General features: G+C 49.9%; 1 protein-coding gene across 1 annotated transcript in view; it reads left to right on the top strand.

Annotated features, from left to right (window-relative positions):
- LOC309401625 (SCO-spondin-like) overlaps window positions 1-20,066 on the top strand; it is a gene marked incomplete at its 5' end in the record, with an annotated part of 141,400 nt that overhangs the window by 80,301 nt on the left and 41,033 nt on the right. The window contains 18 exon segments of the mRNA XM_081970693.1: window positions 3-94; window positions 1,348-1,527; window positions 2,685-2,849; window positions 3,344-3,596; window positions 3,759-3,805; window positions 4,309-4,467; window positions 7,248-7,382; window positions 9,113-9,261; window positions 11,299-11,393; window positions 11,479-11,531; window positions 12,195-12,365; window positions 13,248-13,418; window positions 14,918-14,997; window positions 15,584-15,753; window positions 15,865-15,911; window positions 16,911-17,111; window positions 17,852-18,022; window positions 19,363-19,560. Of these exon segments, the coding sequence (XP_081826819.1) occupies window positions 3-94; window positions 1,348-1,527; window positions 2,685-2,849; window positions 3,344-3,596; window positions 3,759-3,805; window positions 4,309-4,467; window positions 7,248-7,382; window positions 9,113-9,261; window positions 11,299-11,393; window positions 11,479-11,531; window positions 12,195-12,365; window positions 13,248-13,418; window positions 14,918-14,997; window positions 15,584-15,753; window positions 15,865-15,911; window positions 16,911-17,111; window positions 17,852-18,022; window positions 19,363-19,560 (2,537 nt within the window).

Genomic DNA, 20,066 nt, shown 5'->3' with positions numbered 1-20,066 from the left:
AGATCCCCCTCCAATCCAGCAGCTGCCAACGGGGGTGCCCCGTGCAAAGGAGATGCCCAGGAGGTGCGCGAGTGTCTCACAATCTGTACCACAGGTAAGAGTGGCGGTAACATCCGTTTTCACTTTCTGCATTTATTTATTTATTTATTTCGTACGCGAATGGCAGAATATAGCATTTCTGCATTAGAAATTCACAAAAACAGTCACCTAAGTTGTCTCAATTTTTCCAAAAGGCAACTAGACTTCCTTGGCATTTTTCCTTGAAGGGGTTTCACTTCCCATCTGAGAAGCTTCTTCAGTTCTGATGGAACGACTGAACTGTTACTCGGAATGGAGGAAGCTCCTCTGGATGAGAAGCAAAACCTTTTCAAGGGGGAAAAAAAACAAGAAAGTTGTGTTGCCTTTTGGAAAAAAAGCATCTTTGGGTCAACGCTGATCTGGATGATTAAGAATAGAATATTAAGAATATTAGTGTATAAGATGCCTATCAAAATATAAAACCCAGAATAGGGAATGATTTTAAAAACTCGCATTACAAATGATAAATAATAAAATTACGAATAAATTAAATTATACCTGAGCAGTTATGGAATGGCTAAACCTTTAGCCGGATATCTAGATGGTTTACCCATTCGGCAGCACTGCCTTCGAGATGATGTTGTTCTTCCAGAAATCCAGGGAAAGTTCCAACATGTTCCTTCACAACATGATGTAACATTTGCGGGACGTTCCCGCAATCATCGCTATCAAAACCATTTGATTTTTTCCAATATTGTCATCTGCCATTGTTGGTTTGAATCTGACTGAGCACTGTCTAGACTCCGCTGCACCAGTTCAATATCCGCCTATCGACACTGAGTAACGGAGTTGCCACGGACCTTGGAGGTTTTCAACCCATGGCGTATGCCTGTACGTCCCTGTCGCTCACATGGGACCAGTCCCGTCTTTCCTGCGCCGGCCCACCAAGTCAGAGAGATTGGGGAACACTGCTCTATATCAGGGGTCCCCAACCGGTGGGCTGCATCCCACTACAGGGCTGTGGCCTATTCGCAAGCGAGCTGTGTGAGGGGCTGGCTGATGTGTGTGCATGCCCCACTTGCGTGAGCATCACACACTCAGCCCCACGCACTTGAGCAGCGGGTGCTTGTGTGCACGCATGCTCACGCCTACGTCTCCCACAAGACCACCCCCCTTTTTCCCCCTCTCCGCCTTCAGACTGCCATCACAGAAAGCTTGGGATACTCTTCCCTACACCATTTCAGACACACGGTTATCCAGTCTCTTTTTTGTGTGTGTGATATCCTGTCCCAGCAGCCACCCACCCATTTCTCTCCTGTCCCCTGGCAGAAATTCCCTTGCTCTGGAGCGACTGGACCCCCTGGTCCCCCTGTTCCAAGACCTGCTTCTATGCTCCGGATCTGGTTGGCACGCGAAAACGATTCCGGCATTGCAACGGTACCGCACAGTCTGTGGGGTGCGATGGAGAGACAGTGCAGGAAGAGGAGTGTGACACACCTCTCTGCCCAGGTGAGTGGCTGAAGAGACACCTGAATGGCGCGACCAAAATCTGTGTTCGCTATGCCCTGATTCACGCATTTGAACACCCAAGATTCAGCTCAGATTTCATTGGTCAAGCCCCTTTCGGGGTACGGGGTTCTGTACGGGAGGTCCTCGATTTACGAGCTCCAAATTTCCCTTGCCAAGCCAGACGGTTGTTAAGTGTGCTTTCTGGACACCACTGATAAGTGAATCACTGCAGCCGTTAGTTCGATTGAGGCTTCATTGAAGTTTAGCTTTGATTTTCATTCTGTAAATTAGGTTCAGTTTTAATTGAAGCTTAATTTGTGTAAATTAAGCTCAGCTCTGATTGAAGCTTAATTCAGGCTTACTTTGATTTTCATCTACCAAATTAAGGTCAGCTTTGATCGAAAGTTAATTTATTCTTAAAGCTTAATTGAAGCTTACCGTATTTTTCCAAGAATAAGACGCACTCTCCCACCTTAACAGAGGGGGAAAATTTGGGTGCATCGTATACAATGAATTTAGCCCCACCGACCTGCTGGCCACTTTCAGCCTCTCCACATCATGTTTTAGAGCTGTTCCAGGCTGCAGGGATTGCCACAGACCATCGCCGCTGATGTGCCTTGCAATTTCAGCCACTGAACGCTCTGTTTCAGACCCATTCAAGGCTGCGGGGATCACCAGAGCACATTGCCGCCGGTCGCTGCATCCGCGCATTTCATTTTTCGCCTCCGCATGCCCCATTTTGGGCCTCTGCGCATTGTGCGAAAATGCGAGGCACAAGAGGCACAGAGGCAAAAAGCGTGCGGCACGGAGGCGGCGATGGTCTGTGGCAATCCCTGCAGCCTGGAACAGCTCTTTGGGGGTATTCCAGGGGACCAATCAACCCGCCAATCAGCTGCTCGTTCTGAATCAGGCTGCGATTATGTGCTGAAGCTGACGTGTCTGTTCGCTATTTGCTGCAATGTTCCTAGCCAGATGAATACCAACGGATGCTGGTAGGCAGAGGCAGATTTTTTTCTCTCGTTTTCCTCCCAAAAAACTAAAGTGCGTCTTATACTCTGAAAAATACAGTAATTTAGGCCACTGGGGAAGGAGGACTGGGCCTTAAATCCCCTGGACCTCTCCTGATTCATGCCCCCCTCCCCAATATCTCTGTGCAGTGGAGGGGATCTGGACTCCTTGGTCGGGCTGGTCCCGCTGCTCAGCGCTCTGTGACTCCGGAGTTCAAACTCGCAACCGCACCTGCTCCAAGCCTTCCTATGGGGGTCCAGGCTGCTCAGGCCCCCTGATCCAGACGCGGGATTGCAACACGCAGCCCTGCAGAGGTATCGGTTTTACATTTTAATTTAATTTTTATATTGAATTATATTTTTATATTGAATTGAATTTAATTTATTTAATGTAACATAGCATATGTTAATTACATTAACCTATTTAATGTAGTTTAATTTACTTTAATTTACTAAATTAAATTAAATTAAATTAATGTAATTGAATTTTTAATTTTTATTTAATATATTTAATGTAATATAAAGTAATTTAATTAAGGTTGGGAGGCACTATGAAAGTCTTCTAGTTCAACCCCCTGCTCAAGCAGGAGACCCTAACAGAATCAGAGAGTGAGAAGAGATCTTGGAGGTCATCTAGTACAACCCCCTGCTCAAGCAGGAGACCCTTACAGAATCACAGAAGGGACCTTGGAGGTCATCTAGTCCAACCCCTCTGCCCAAGCAGGAGTCCTCCGGGCCACAGAATGGGGGTTGTCCATCTCTAGCCTGGACAGCCCGGGTGAACCTCTTGTTCGTTCTTCCACCCGCAGCTCAGTGCCCGGCCAACATGGTCTACCTGACAGCGGAGGAGTGCCGGCGGAAAGGGGGCGCTTGCCCCCGGCTCTGTTTGGACCGGGACACCCAGGTGGAGTGTGCCTCCCCCTGCCGGGATGGCTGCCATTGCCTTGAAGGTCTCTTCCTCCAGAACGGATCCTGCGTGCCGCTCAGCCAGTGCCCGTGTTACTACCAAGGGGAGAGTTACCCGCAGGGCAGCACCATCCGCCGAGACTCTTGTAACAACTGGTAGGAGATTGGAAAAACTTCCCCCCTTTTCCCTTCCAAGAGGGCCTGTTTTTGGGGGGAGAGGGGGCCTGATGTGACTTAATTGGGGAGGGGCAGACACTACAGGTGCCCCAGTTGCTCCTGGCTTTCCCAATGCTCAAGGTTGGCGTTTTTCCATTCTAGCACCTGCCAGGAGGGGGCGATGGTGTGCGGCACAGAACCTTGTCCAGGTAACTTTTAAATTAGGGGAAGTGGAGGTGGGGTCATGACCTTTCCCATAGGGGGGGCAGGAGGATCCAAAGGACCCCCACCCACCGACGCCTTCATCCACCTTCATCCAGTTATTGAGAAATTTAGACAACAGTTTTGAAATCGGATACTTTTTAGAATCAAAGTGGGGATTGTTAGGTTCCGCAAATGGAAGGTTCTGGATACAGTTCCCATCATCCACTGCCCTTACAGGGGAGAATGGGAGTGGCAGCCAGGTGGATCAGAAGGCTGTGTTTCTCAATCATGATGATTTTAAGATGTGGGGACTTCAACTCCCAGAATTCTGGGAGTGGAAGTCCACCCCTCTTAAAGCATGCCGGTTGGGAGACACCTCAATGAAATCTCCTTTGTCTCATGGATCCTGTAACCTTCTAGGTGCTGTACTGGGCTTCCCCAAGTGGATAGACAGGTAAATTCTAGTTCTACCTGACGGTCATCTCATGTTCCTTCTCCTCCTGAACAGGCAACTGTAGCTGGACCTCCTGGTCCGTTTGGAGCTCCTGCAGCCGGACTTGCAATGTGGGTACCCGTCGGCGGTACCGTGATGCCCCCGAGCTGGAAGGACAGAACTGCCAGGGCTCCAAGGTGGAGATTGAATTCTGCAGCCTACAGCCCTGCCCAGGTGTGTGTGTGTGTGTGTGTGTGTGTGTGTGTGTGTGAGAGAGAGAGAGAGAGAGAGAGCAGACTAACAGACCTGGATGAGACTTTGGAGGTCATCTAGCCCAATCCCCTGCTCGAGCAGGATACCCTTACAGAATACAGAATCACAGTGTTGGAAGGGACCTTGGAGATCTTCTAGTCCAGCTTCTGCAGGAGACTCTTATAGAATAAAAGAGTTGGAAGGGAATTTAGAGGTCCTGTAGTCCAACCCCCTGCTCAGGCAGGAGACCCTTCCAGCATCATGGGCTAATGGAGTTGGAGGGACCTTGTGGGTCATCTAGTCCAACCCTCAGCTCATTCTGGATAGCTGGTTGTTCAGTCTCTTCTTTTTTATATATAAAGATTTTTTTTATTTTGAATAAACACAGACAAAACACACACACAAAAAACCACAAAACCATCTTCCATTGCAAATTGTAGAAAGTGTGTCGATTGGTTACAAAAACCTCCGTGCATCCCTTCCACAGTCATCGCCTACAATTCATATCAAATCATATATTTTAAATCAAATATATTTATATATATATTACTATCATCATACCTCAACCTTCATTTGACTATAATTTTTTTTACGTCCTTTTATATAAAATATTCCAGATTTAAAGCAAAACCACGTAATGGCAATATCACCCAGTAACATTACATCTTTATAACATGTTCTTAATAAAAATTGGTTATATTTAAAAACAGTTTCTAAACCTCCTTTCGTAGTCACCATTTACAATTTATATCAAATTTCCTCTTATCAAACCAATACATATATATACATTATTATCATTATCAATCAATTATTTACCTGTATCCATTATCACTTCATTTTATACATAATGTTCTAAATTTAATTAAATTTGACTTAATTTTTTATTATAAGCTTTCATTACATCAACTTGTGTCTTTCCTGTAATAGTGCACTTGTATGTCTCTTGCCATTTGTGGCATTAGTATTCTAATTATTTCCTTAGTAAGTTTTATATGGACTTCTCTTCGCCACTTATTGCTTATTGCATATCTTGTATAAGCTCGAAACCCTCCATCTGCTTCTTCGATCAGCTTATCTTTGGTTATCACTAGTGCTTCTGACAAAATTTCTCTCCTTAGTTCCATCAATTCTTCTCTCTTTTCTTCTTCTATACTTTGAAATCTGGGGTAGAGCTCCAGTCCATCTATCTCCCCTTTCTATATTCCACTCTTTCCATTTCCAACCATGCTCAGTTCACTGTCAGTATCAACAATTTTCTTGTCTCTTTGTTTATTTTTTCCTTCAGTTTTTAGAACTCTGACCTCCACTTTCTTCATTTGATGAACATCCTCAATTTTTCCATCCAATTTTACTGTTCTACGATCTATGTTCTCCAATTTCTTCTCAATTTCCTCTGTTACTTCTAATAATTTTTAAATTTCAAACATAATGTTTTGCAATGTTAAGGTTTCTTTTTCATGTTGCGCCATTCTTCCAACTTGTAAACACTGCCACTCCGGCATTCAAAACTTTTTATTAAATTAAAGAAAGTTCATTTGTAATCTTTCAAGACAAGGCTTTGTTTTCACTCCATCCCAGCTGCCAATAAAGCTCCCGAAGAGCACCTGTATAAACAACCCATGCTCTTCTAACTTTCACTCTCTGTAAACAAGCTGAGGAACCTTGAAATGCAAAGTCAAATGATCAAAGAGAAAAAAGAAAAGGCAATATTTCCAAGCCTCCAGCCTCCAAGTGGCAGTGCTACTTCCTTTCCCTCTGTTAATACAGCCCTCTTTGTATTCTTTTTCTATCTTCTTTATATTCCAGGCTTAAAGAAAACAAAATTCTTAAATGGAGCAAAAGAAAAACACCCATCCAATCCAGCATTATAAACATAAGGAAAAAGATTTTAATCCATAGGTATTAAAAAACGAATGTAAAAAGTAGTAGAAGAAAAACTAATCCATTCAATTTAAAGAATAGGAAACATTTGCAAAAGTTCCATCTGTAAAAGAAAATTTTTCAAAAAGGATAACACACTGTCTAATGTAGCTTAATTTTGCCGCTTGTTCTCTTCTGTTTTCAAATTCAATTTAGCTTTAATTATTTTGGGGGTCGTCTCTTATAATAATAATATTTCCTCACCAGATGGACACGCTTTCTCTTTCCGTTTTCCTCCCGTTCCGGAGTTGTCCCAACTTATTTATTTATTTATTTTATTAAATTTATAGACCGCCCCCTCTCCCCGAAGGGACTCGGCAGCTTCAGCAGCTTCAATGGCTGCGCTTCTGTCACTGACAAAAATAGATTCTCCTGGATTAATCAGGGACTTTGCAGTCTCCCTGAGATCAGCAGGACATACTCTTCCCTTTCACCGTCTCTTCAGGATGGTTTAGGTCCAAAAGGATCGTCCAGCGGCAAAAGTATCGACTGCGATCTTGGAGCTCCAAGATCGCACATCGTGTCTTTGTGACGTCAGCTCCTCCTTCCTTCCAGTCTCTTCTTAAGAACCTCCTTACGACTCTCCCATCTTCGAATCTGGAACTCAGCTCTCCCACCAAGCAGATGCCGAAAAGGCATAGATTCTATGCACACAGTCTCTGAGCACGTCCGGAGCGCTTCTCCCGCAAGGCGGTGATCACCATATGGTCACCAGTCCTATTTTCCACCAAGCAAGACAAGCCGAGAGGGCTTGAAAGTCCTTCTCCACTGGGAGGGTTCAATAGGTTGTGGGTTTTCAGCCCCCTCACTTCCCCTCCCCATTTTTTGTGACTCCCATCCAGGGTCCAGCGTAGAATGGGGAACCTGGTCGGCTTGCTCGGTGCCCTGCGGGGGTGGTTACCGGAACCGAACAAGATCTGGCATCACCGTTTTGGGCCGGATTGACTTCTCAACCTGCAATCTTCAGCCGTGCAAAGGTGGGCTTCCTGGCTTCAATCAATCAATCAGAACAGAATGGGAAGGGATGTGGGAGGTCATCTAGTCCAACCCCCTCCTCAGGTTTGGGACCCTTACAGAATTAGGGAGTTGGAAGGAACCTAGGAGGTCATCTAGTCCAGCGGTTCTCAAATAGTGGGGCACGCCCCCCTGGGGGGGCGCGAGGCTCCGTAAAGGGGGGCGCGAAGGCTCCCTTTCCATCTGGGTGCAACGGTGGCGAAGGCCTGGGCGAGGCATAATATATCCCGCCTGGAATATATTCATATATTCATATATTCATATATTCGAAGTGGCAGCACTTCGGACTGTGGATTTTCATTGGAGCCGCGGGCTGGAGCTGTGCAAGAAGCCTGCTCGGGCAGGGGTGGGACGGAGGGAAGCATGGGACCGCCCGTCTTCGCCACCGCGTAGCTCGCCTCCCCGCCAGCAGCTCCACCGCCAGCATTCCGTCTGGAAGCGGAAGCGCAACAGCCGCTGTTGGGGAAGGGACAAAGGGGCGGCGGTCGCCCGATCTTGCCACCGCCACCCCTTCGCCCCTGGTAACGGCGACTGTTGTGCTGCTGCTTCCAGCTGGGATGCTGGAGGAGCTGCTGGCAGGGAGGGAGGGAAGAAGGGGAGGAGGGAGTAAGGATAGACAAGCAAGAGGGAAGGAAAGAAAGCAGGAGGGCAGAAGGGAGGTGGAAGGAAGAAAAGAAAAGCAGACACGCCGGAGGGAAAGAGGAAAGAAGGCAAGCAGGCAGGAAGGAGGCAGAAGGAAGGAGGGAAGAATGGAACTGGAAGGGAGGCAGGGAAGGAGGGAGGGAGAAAGGAAGGATAGGAGGATAGGGAAAGAGAAAAGAAGGCAGGCAGGCAGAAGGGAGGGAGGTGCAAGGAAGGAAGAAAGCATAGATAAGCAGGAGGGAAAGAAGGCAGGCAGGCAGGGGGAAAGAGGGAACTGGAAGGGAGGCAGGAAGGAAGGGAAGGAGGAAGGGAGGGTGGAAGGAAGGATAGACAAGTAAGAGGGAAAGAGGAAAGAAAGCATGTGACTACGGTGGGAGACGAGGAAAGACCGGTGTGCTATGTTATGCAGAGGTGTACTTATAACAATTTTATAGACAAATGATACTATTTACAGTCACGCGGGGGGGGGGGGGGGGGGAATGTTTTCTTCTTCCTAGGGGGGGCATGACAGAAAATAATTGAGAAGCACTGATCTAGTCAAACCCTTTCTATAAGCTGTATTCCCTTTCAGAATTAGTGAGTTGGGAGGGACCTTGGCGGTCATCTAGTCCAACCCCCTGCTCAGGCAGGAGACCCTTACAGAATCATGGAATAACAGAGTTAGAAGGGAATTTGGAGGTCATCTAGTCAAACCCCCTTCTCAAGTAGAGGATCCTTACAGAATTAGTGAGTTTGGGAGGGACCTCAGAGGTCATCTATTCCAACCCCCTGAGCAAGCAGGAGACCATTACAGAATCGTGGAATAGCAGAGTTGGAATTTGGAGGTCATCTAGTCCAACCCCCTCCTTGAGTAGCGGACCCTTACAGATTAGAGAGTTGGAAGGGACTTTGGAGGTCATCTAGACCAACCCTTGCCTCAAGCAGGGGACCCTTAACCGCTACAGACCCTGTCTCTGTCCTTTCCAGGATCAAACACCCTTAATCGATTCTTCATTATAAAATGTTTCCATGAAATTATAACTACGGTCTTCCTCTCATCCCTTCCAACCAGGTGAGATTCCAGGCACCTGTCCAGTGGGGAAAGTATGGCAAGAGTGCGCCAATGGGCCAGCTTCCTGTGCAGAGCTCAGCACAGATGAAGATGCTGGACACACGGCCTGCCAGCCAGGGTGCTACTGCCCCAACGGCACCGTCTTGTTGGTAAATACCTCAAGCATATCCGCTGCCCATCCCCACCAAGAGATTGGCGCCACCAAATCATTTCTGTGCCCACCTGTAAATCTCTTGTGAAAGATGGATGGGGGCACGGCCCCGCTTTTGGAGCATGCAACCTGACCTGGTTTTATGAGGACTAGTGCCACAAGAGGGGAGGGAGCCGCGCCTGGACGAAGGGGAGGCTGGTGTCTCGAAGGTTTGAGGATAATTCGCTGTGGCCAGCTCACCACAGCCAATTCAACATAGCCAACTCACTACAGCCAGCTGGTCATGGCCAATTCACCAAGGCCAATATACCATGGTCAACTGGCCATGGTCATCACACCATGGCCAACTGGCCATGGGCAACTCACCATGGCCAACACACCATGGCCAAACAGGCTATGGCCAAAACACCATGACTAACTCACCACGGCTAAAACATCATGGCCAACTCACCATGGCCAACACACCACGGCCAAACAGGCTATGGCCAAACCACCATGACTCACCACGGCTAAAACATGGCCAACTCACCATGGCCAACACACCATGGCCAAACAGGCTATGGCCAAACCACCATGACTCACCACGGCTAAAACATGGCCAACTCACCATGGCCAACTCACCATGGCCAACTCACGGCAATCAATTGGTCACGGCCAACTCACTATGACCAGCTGGCTACAGCCAAGTCACCACGGCCAACTAGACTCTGCTAGCTTTCCGCGGGACAGAAGCTACACGAATATCAAACAAAAGTGAAATATAGTCGTTTGCAAGAAAGGACGCAAAAGGAGGAACGGAATAAAAGGTGAGGGACAAAAATGAAAGCCATTTTTAATTGACTGGAAATAATTACATTGAATTGTTCAATTGTTCCACAGTGAGTTGGCCGCAGCTAGTTGGCTGTGATCAATTGGCCGCGGCAAATTAGTCATGGCAAGTTGACCACAGCTCCCATGTTTCCCTGAAAATAAGACCCTGTCTTGTATTTTTTGTGGGGAAAAAAAGAAAGTACGTTTTATTTTCGGGTGGGGGAGGTGTTGTCCACTGAATCACCTCACTTCCATCAACCCTGGACTCTAATGACTGTCTTCGCTGTCTTCGGGAACGTCTTCTGAGGCCTCCAAGGCTTTCCTCAAGGCCGATGCAGCCGGAGCTCTGTTATCGGGTACAAAGGCCTTCAGGAAAGACTTGCTGGCTGCAAAAGAAATGGGCTGGCAACCGTCCGAACATAAGTAGTAGCACAGATCCAACCACCACCCCCAGCCCACCCCATCCCTAGCTTCATTGTTACCCATGCTCCCTGGAGAGGGTGGGGTCTTAATTAGGCCTTATTTTGAGGGGTGGGGTAACAGGCCTGCAGCCATCTTTTCTTGTGGATCTTTGGCCTGCCACACTTTCTATTATTCCACTATGCCTTTTCTATTGTGGGAAAATGGGAGGGGGGATTGTACGGAGTTGGGTGAGATGTAGCCATAACAAAATTCTTTCTAGAAAGTCAAGGTCATCCTTTGTCTCTGGCCCTGGCTGGAACTGGGTGGATAGAAGCTGCCAGAGTGGCAGAGGGAGATTGCACTTGTGGGGGTGGGGATGCAAGATCTTGAACTTTCAGCTGGGTGGGGGAAACTGGGAAGCTTTCAGATTTGGGTTTTCCCAGATGGGCCAACGTGGCTCTCTTCATAAATTGGAACTTTGAGGAATTCTTTTCCTCGGACTCTGATTTAATTTTTGGATGCTATTTGGAACCCTGACATAGGGCTTACATTGGGCGCATGTGTAAAAATCAAGCTAGGACTTACCTTCGGAGTAGGTCGTATTTTCGGGGAAACATGGTAGTTGGCTGGAATGAGTTGGCTATGGTGATTTGGTTGTGGTGAGTCGATTGCAACCAGTTGGCTGGGACAATTTGGCTGCAGCCAATTGGCCGCGGCGAGTTGATCGTGGCATGTTGGCCGCAGATAGTTGGCTGCAGTGACGAGATGTCGTCAGTGAGTTGTCCCATTCTGGTCCCTAACGCAACTTCTTCTCCCCTTCAAGAACAATCTGTGTGTGCCGGCGGAGCAATGCCCGTGTGCCATAGAGGGGAGGATCTATGCTCCCGGCGAAGCGGTGGCCAAAGGTTGCGAGAACTGGTCAGTTCCCATTTTCTGTCGGTCCAATCTTCTCCTTCCCATCGTCACTCAAGCATAACTTGGATTTTTTCCCTCCCTCATGCAGTTCCTGCATTGGTGGGCAGGTGGCAAATTGCAGCCGGGCAGCCTGTGGTGACGGTAAGCGGGACCCTACACTTCTGACACATTTACTCATAGTCCTTGACTTGACCCATACACAATGACAGAGTTGGAAGGGTGCTTGGAGGTCATCTAGTCCAATCCCATATTCAAACAGGAGACCCATACAGAATGACAGAGTTGGAAGGGTGCTTGGAGGTCATCTAGTCCAATCCCATATTCAAACAGGAGACCCATACAGAATGACAGAGTTGGAAGGAAGAGAATAGAAGTCTATTATTTGGAAGAGGAGGAGGAGAGAGAGTGGGGAGAGAAGGGGGCTGGACTGGATGACCTTCAAGGTCCATTACAACTCTCTTATTCCATGATTCTGTAAGGGTCTCCTGCTTGAGCAGATGGTTGGACTAGATGACCTTCAAGTTCCCTTCCAAGTCTCTTATTCTATGATTTGGTCATGCTCTCTTACTTGAGCAGGGGGGTTGGACTAGAAGACCTCCAAGGTCCCTTCCAACTCCAACCATCCCGTCATTCTGTTATTGGGTGCCCTAGTACCTACCTTAGCTGGGTGGTCTACATTATCAAGGGAGGGGGTTGGATAATCCATGGGCCAAAGACTCCCCCTCCCTTATTTGTCCCGAGTTCCGATCTCTGTGATTGGCCGATGGGCTTCTCCTGGTGGTCTACTTTCTCCTCCCATGCCAGTGAACGGACAGTGGACCGATTGGACCCCATGGAGCGAATGCTCGGCCTCCTGTGGGCTGGGACTACAGAACCGATATCACTTCTGCACGGATCCTGCCCCGTCTGGGATCGGATTGCCCTGCCTGGGTCCGGAACGCGAGGACCAAGCCTGCCAGCTGCAGCCGTGTGCCCGTGAGTCCTGCTCCCCCTCCCCACCCATCTCTTCCCCAAAGGTGGGGTGGGGTCTTCTCCAGAAGAGACCGGACGGTCCGTTGTCTGGCATGGCACGGGGGAGTGACGGAGAACCTTTTCGGCACCGGATGCCCAAACCAGAATGCACATTCATGTCAGCGCATGCATGCACTGGAGCGGCCAAATCCCCAAGACCGGCTGGCCAGCGTGCGCATGGCTCTCTTCGGAAGGTTTTGGCCCCACTTTCAGGCTATTTTTGGGCCGTTTTCAATCAGTTTTTCAGGCTGTTTTCAGGTTGGTTTTCAGGCCAAACACAGGCCGAAAAACACCCCCAGAAATGTCCCCAAAAACGGCCTGAAAAATGCCCTGAAAAACAGACTGGGTTTTTTGCCTTTTTTTTTGGGGGGGGGGGATTTTCTGGCTGTTTTCCAGAGTTCTGGTGCCCGCAAAGACCAGTGGCAGAAACCAGAAGAGCAACTGGCAATGGTGCATGTGCCTACAGAAAGGGCTCTACGTGCCACCTCTGGCACGGGGGCCATAGGTTCTCCATCATGGGCAGAGGGTTTCCTGCTCGAGCAGAGGGTCCGACTAGATGACCTCTGAGGTCCCTTCCAATATGATTCTGTGAGGGTCTCCTGCATGAGCAGAGGGTTGGACTAGATGACCTCGAAGGTCAACTAACCAGACATTTGCCAAATGCGCCAAAAAAATCACAAAATCCCTGAATTGGAAGGGACCTCGGAGGTCATCTAGTCCAACCCAGTGCTCAAAATAGTCACCCCATACAGCTCCCGTGACTGCTCTCCCCAACCTTTAGCGTATGGTGTGAACAAGCGATACGGCCCTTCCGGGGGTTCCGTAACCCAAGCCTCTTCTGTGCAGGGGCTGGGGATTGGGGGTTTTGGAGTCCCTGGACGTCCTGCACCGTCAGCTGCGGAGGGGGACTGCGGAGCCGGAGCAGAGCCTGCGACAGCCCTGCCCCCCGAGGGGGCGGAGACTATTGCGAGGGACCGCCCACTCAGGTGGAGCCCTGCAACTTGAACCCTTGTCCAGGTGAGTCACGGAAAATCAGCAAGGTTGCATACGGTGAGTCCTTGATGTACAACAAATGCTTCATTTAGCGACCAGTCCAAGACCCTGAAAAACAAAATCCCTTAGGGTCATTTTTCCCACTTAACGACCGTCACTGTGTCTCCACGATCACGCCGTTGACCGGTGGGACGCTTGGCCATGGACTCTCAGTTATGACTCTGACGGTGTCCCCGGGGTCGTGAGATTCCCCCCTGGACTTTGTGAAACCGGATTCACTTATCGACCGTGTGGCCGATTGAACAACTGCAGTGATTCACGGAAGTGATGCGGCAGAAAAAAAAGCGTAATGTGGGACAAATGTCTTGCTTAGCCACGTAAATTCTCGTCATTAAGCTGAGGATTAGCTGGAGCTGGGCTGCCTCGCTGCTCCTTCTCCCACTCCGAGTGGTTTTTTTGGCTGACTTTGTCAATCTTCCCAACAGCCCCGCGAGGTAGGCTTATCAGCCAAAACACCTTTTCTCGATGAGGACTGGAACTTGATCTCCTAGTTTAAGTTAGATACCGTTGCTGTTGGGGAGAGGGCAGCTCATCCTCGATGTACTGCCACAATTGAGCCCGATGTTTTTGTCACTAAACGAGACAATGGTTAAGTTCTGCCTCATTATACGACCTTCCTGGTCCTGGTGGTTCATGGAATCCCTACCATTACATGACTAAAATGGCTGTTAAAGGAATCTGGCTTTCCCAATAACACGGTCGCAAAGTGAATCTGGCTTTCCCATTAAGCGAGTTTTGTCCCTGTTTCATAGCCTCTCTTGCCCCAGTCATTAAGTGAATCCCCCCCAGTTTTTAAGTCTGTAGCATGGTCACAAAGTGAATCTGGCTCTCCCAGGTGTGTTAAGTGAGTTTTGTCCCATTTACCAATGTTTCTTGCTACGGTCGTTAAGTGAATCCCCCCGGTTGTGAAGTCAGTAACATGGTTATTAAGCGAATTGGGCTTCCCCAGATGTGTTAAGTGAGTTTTGTCCCCCTTTCATTTACCTTTCTTGCCCCTGGTCATTCAGCGAATCCCCGCCCTGCTGAAGTCAGCCCGGTGGTCGTTAAGCGAATCATGCTTCCCCGTTGACTTGGTCGGTCAGGAGATTGCAAAAAAAAGGGGGGATCATGTGACCCCTTTTGGAACGCTAAGCCGTTGCCAAGAGTTTGAATTCTGATCCCGTGTAAATGCCGGCAAGGTCATAAGTGTGGAAATGACCATGAATAATGGTTTTTTCAATGGTGTTGGAAATTTGGTCACTAAGCGAATGGTTTTAAGTCGAGGACTGCCTGAAAGGATCAAGGGGAGGGTCTTTCTTTTAGGGGGGGGTCTCCTCCAATGCAGCGGGAAAGCTCCTCCCCTTTGGACTGTGGGGGGAGGAGGGCAGGGGTGAAAATATACCGGGGAGGGGGGGAGTTCTTTCTCATCATTTTTTTCTTCTTTCTTTACAACAAACTCCCCCCCCCCTCCACTTCTTTGCCAGACTTGAATTGTTCTGTTCTGGAAGACTCGGCTTACAGCCGCTGCGGCCCGCCTTGTCCTCGCTCTTGTGACGACCTCGTGGTAAGCCCATCTCCCTTGCGGCTCTGGGACCTCCCCCCAAAGACCCCCCTCCACCTACCTCTTCTTTGGCCATGGGGCTCTCAGGCCCGGTACAATGAACATAGAATGGAACACAGAATCAGGGACCCTCAGAAGGCATCTAGTCTAGCCTCAAACCCCTGGCGTCTTCAGTGCATCAACATTACAACTTCTTCTTTGTCATTTAATGACCCCGTAATCCCTTGTGGGATGGTGTCGGAGCAACTGAATGGAGCTGATTATTTACTGGCCGGATGCCTTTATTGTCGCCAATGTGGTGTTTTCTTCAGTAGATATATTCTCATCACGTCCAGAGAGAGAAATATCTGCCTCTACCTAGGATTGAACTCACATCTTCCTGATTGTGAGGCGAGAGCTCCACCTCTAGACCACCACTCCGCTCATTTCTAACACAGCTATAAAACTGATAAATTCTTCCCACACTCCACTTGAGACCTGACAGGCTGTAGCCCGTGGGGCATTCGGTCTCTGAGCCATTCTCATTCCCACGCCCTCCCCTCCCTCCCACTTCTCTCTCCATGCCCCCTCCCCACTGCCCCCCCCTCAGCACTGCGCGTGGGCATGTGAACCGGGCTGCTACTGCACCGGGGGGAAAGTCTTGCATGGGAATGGCTCGGCCTGCGTGGAAAAAGCGAGCTGCACCTGTCTAGACCTGCGCACTGGACGACGGCACCCGCCGGGGGAAGTCATGCCCCGTGCCGACGGTTGCAACAATTGGTAAGCCAGACAGGGGGAGACGGCCCAGCTGGGTGCAGGGAGTGCCTTTACTGTGGCATCCCTTCCGATTCCAACAAGGGGTCTCATCTGCTCCCCCTTTTCTTCCCCCAGTACCTGCTCTGACGGGAAGTTGGTTTGCACCAACCAGGCCTGTTCAGGTGAGTCCCCCAAAGTGGGCTGGGTGGGGCGGGGGGCACGAAGGGCCGGGCTGGATGGGGCGGGATGTAGCTGGGAGGCAGAGTCCCTGCATTGAGAGGAGCAAAGCTGGAGGGGGGCAGCGCAGCCAGCGTCACTGCTGGTCCACAACACACATGTGCAAAGCGCTGTTCAATGTAAATTGCTCTGCATGCAGTCACTAAAGCCCAAAATGGTGGCAGCCAAGCAGCAGAGAAGGAAGCGATTCGGGGGTGGGGCAGGCCTGGGTCTTTGCCGGTTCTGCGACCCAGGCCTGAATTCCCCTACCGGTTCAGCCGAACCAGCAGCAAGCCTCTTCTGGGACAGGGCTTAGACAGTTTCATGACCTATCTAGGTAACATCATCACAGCAAGAAGGGAGTGAAGTTTGCCGATAGGGGGAGGAGGAGGGAAGAGGAGGAGGAGGGAAGAGGAGGATGAGAAGGAAGAGGAGGACATGGAGGAGGAGGAGGAGGGGGGGAAGAGGAAGAGGAGAAGGAGGGAGAGGGGGAAAGAGGAGGAGGAGGGGGAAAGAGGAAAGAGGACGAGGTGGAGGAAGAGATGGAAGAAGGAGAAGAAGAGGGAGGAGGAAGAGGAGGAGGAGGAGGAGGAGGAGGAGGAGGAGGAGGAGGAGGAAGAGGGGGGGAAGAGGAAAAGGAAGGGAAGTGGGAAAGAGGAGGAGGAGGGGGAAAGAGGAAAGAGGAAGAGGTGGAGGAAGAGATGGAAGAAGAAGAAGAGGGAGGAGGAAGTAGGAAGAGGAGGAGAAAGAAGAGGAGGAGAAGGAGGAAAGAGGGGGAGGAGGAAGAGAAGGAAGAAGAGGAGGAAAGAGGTGGAGGAAAGAGGAGAAGAAGGAGGGGGGAATGAGGAAAGAGGAGGAAGGAGGAGATGGAAGAGGAGATTAAGGAAGAGAAGAAGAAGAGGGTGGAGGAAGAGGAAATAGGAGGAGGAGAAGGAGAACACAGAACTCTTTTGGTCCCCCTCCAGTGCCGGGCGGCTGGTGTGACTGGGCGCCGTGGAGCCCCTGTTCTCGGACATGTGGCAGTGAGATGGTGACCCGCTACCGAACTTGCAGCTGCCCCAAGCCTCAGCATGGGGGCCGTGAGTGCGAGGGGGCCCAGGAGTATCACGGAGACAGTGGGGTCCAGCTGCAGAGAAGAGCATGTCTCGTGACAGGTTTCTGCCCAGGTGAGAGCCTTGAAACGGAGGCTCTATCTCTATCTATCTATCTATCTATCTATCTATCTATCTATCTATCTATCTATCTATCTATCTATCTATCTATCTATCTATCTACCTACCTACCTACCTACCTACCTACCTACCTACCTACCTATCTATCATCTATCTATCTATTTATCTATCTATCTATCTATCATCTATCTGTCTGTCTGTCTGTCTGTCTGTCTGCCTGCCTGCCTGCCTGCCTGCCTGCCTGCCTGCCTGCCTGCCTGGCTGCCTACCTACCTACCTACCTACCTACCCATCTACCCATCTACCTATCTACCCATCTACCTATCTACCTACCTATCGCCTGTTTTCATGCCTTAGGCGGGACTAGAATTCACAGCTTCCCTGTTTCTAACCTGGCACCTTAACCACTGGGCCAAACTGCACCTTTGTTGTACACAACCCCAAATTCCAGATCTGCTGAAGCCAGAAACCCTGAAAACATACAAAGATACGTGGTCCTCACTGAGCAATCACAACTGGGATTGACAATTTGGTCTTTAAACAAAGCAATGGCTAAGCCAAGCAGTCGCTAAGGAGGCTTATGATCTGATTTTGACTTTCCTGTGCTTCAGAGACCTGCAGAGGTGGTGAATGCATTCACTGCTCGCATTTTTCACATGTCGTAACTGAATGGTCACTAAATGAGGACTACCTGTACATATCAAATGTTCCTCCTGTGTTTTGCGCTTTTGCAGTCAATGGTGGTTGGTCCTCGTGGAGCGCCTGGTCTCCCTGCAACGCCTGCCATGGCGTATCAACGAGGAGTAGGGAATGCAACAATCCTCCAGCTCGGTTCGGTGGTACGGCATGTCCCGGAGAAGCTCACCAAAGCCGGCAGTGCCACGATGGAGTTACCTCCTGCGATGGTGAGGAATATCGGCGGGGTGGCGGAGAGTCAGGAGGGGCTGAAGGCTGAAGGCTGTGTTGAGGAATTCGGAGAAAAACGTAGCACGTTTTCACCCAATGCTGTGCAAACAACAATACGGCCAGAGAATATAGCCAGTTGACCTGGTCAATACTGGTAATCCTCTTCTTATGACGGCAGTCGAGTGCCCAAATTTCTGTTGTTTGGTGAGACATCGGTTAAGTGAGTTTGACCCCCCCCCATCTGATGCTCTTTCTCGCCTCGGTTGTAAAGTGAATCCGTGCAGTCCATAAGTGAGTAACCCAGCTGTTAAATGGATCATTGACTTTGTCAGTGGGAAGGTGGCCAAAGGGGAACCATCATAAAAACGAGTCAGTTGCTAAGAATCTGAATTTGTATCTCATGACAGTGGGGAAGCTATAACGGTCGTAAGTGTGAAAAAGAGTCCTAAGTTACTCTCTTCAGTGCCATTGTAATTTCAAACGGTCACTAAATGAACTGTTGTACATTGAGGACTGCCTGTCGAAGCAGGGCAGCCCCACAGAACTGAGATTGGGGGTCAGGCTTGTAGGCGGAATGGGGGTGCAAGGCAGGGAACCCCAAGGATGTGTCCATGCAGCCCTGCTGAGCCCAGCTCAGCCTTCAATTGACAGCTTACTTCACAGAGTTGGAAGGGACCTTGGAGGTTTTCTAGTCTGACCCTCAGCTCAAGCAGAAAACCCAATACTCTAGAACAGGGGTGTCATACTGGTGTCCTGTGGGCCGGATGCATCAGATGCAGGTCATGTCCACTCTGCAAATGGGAAAAACGTCGTGAAACATCACAGGACAGGAATGTGATGCGGTGACATTGACGCCTGTGTTCTAGAACAAATGGTTGCTCAATTTCATTTTGAGTTTTTATCCTTTGCGCGGGGAACTTTGAGGAAACCACTGACTTCACAATGCACAGAACATAAACCAGGGGTCCCCAATCCACGACCCGTTCAGAACCAGGCCACCGAAGCGGTGGGCGAGTGTAGTTGAGCATGTTCCCACATGCGCATGTAGGGGGGCTACATGTGCGTGCACTCCATTTGTGCGTGTTGTGAGCGGGCGTCCCCACCACACTTGCAAATGGAGCTGCACATGCGCGCGTGCTAGCCGGCTACACGTCCGTGCTACTCTCATCTCCCTCCCTGCTGGAACTTTGGCATAAAATCTTTATAAAATAAATTGGGAAGAGGGTCCCGTATCCTCCTGGACCGCTCCGGAGCAAGGCTCCTCAGACCCTCATTCATGGGGGAAACTGAGAAGAACACAAGGGGGGTTTGGTAGGGTTAACGTCTTGTGTCTCCTTAGACTGCCAAAGTGGCCAGGTCTCCTTCTCCTGTGGCAAGCCGTGTCCACGTACCTGTGAGGACCAGCAGCCTGACGTTGCCTGCGTGGAGAGTCCTGGGTGCCAACACGCTTGCGCCTGCCCGGATGGACAGCTGCTCCAGGACGGGATGTGCGTGGCACCATCTCAGTGCCGTTGCAAGTACCAGATGCCCTGGCTGGGTGAGTCCAGATGCCCCTGGAGAATGACTTGGTCTCAAACAGGTGGCAAAAGACACACACACACCGAGCAACACACCCCGGTTTTTCCTCAGACGTGTGGTGTCATGTGCTGCCTGCATCCCATGGAAGGAGCTTCCTTGTTTGCATGCTCCAGTTTCTGGCATGCCACAGCCTGGTGCAAGTTCACAGTCTGGGGATTGGGGGCCCCTTCCAGTTTACAAGGTCCCGGAGGGTAAGGGGGTTGATTTTGGGTAGTTGGGGGCGGTCACCAAAGCAATGGGGCCAATGTTGATCTCCATTGTGGTGGAATGCAGGGTTTTTGCTGGAGGGCCAAGAGACAAAACAGCTTGGAATGTCTGGTGGGCAGGAAGGGAGCAAGGTCAAGTCCTCCCTAAGCAGTTCACAGCGCGAGAGATCCGTAGTGCCCTATCAACTTGGTGGTTTCCTTGCAGATGTTTCATGACCCAACTTGGGAACAGCATCATTGCGAGAAGGGAGGGGGGTTT

The sequence above is a fragment of the Natrix helvetica genome (assembly GCF_964273705.1).
Source record: "Natrix helvetica genome assembly, chromosome: Z".
NCBI classification, from domain to species: domain Eukaryota; kingdom Metazoa; phylum Chordata; class Lepidosauria; order Squamata; family Natricidae; genus Natrix; species Natrix helvetica.
This window is presented reverse-complemented; position numbering and strand designations above follow the sequence as displayed.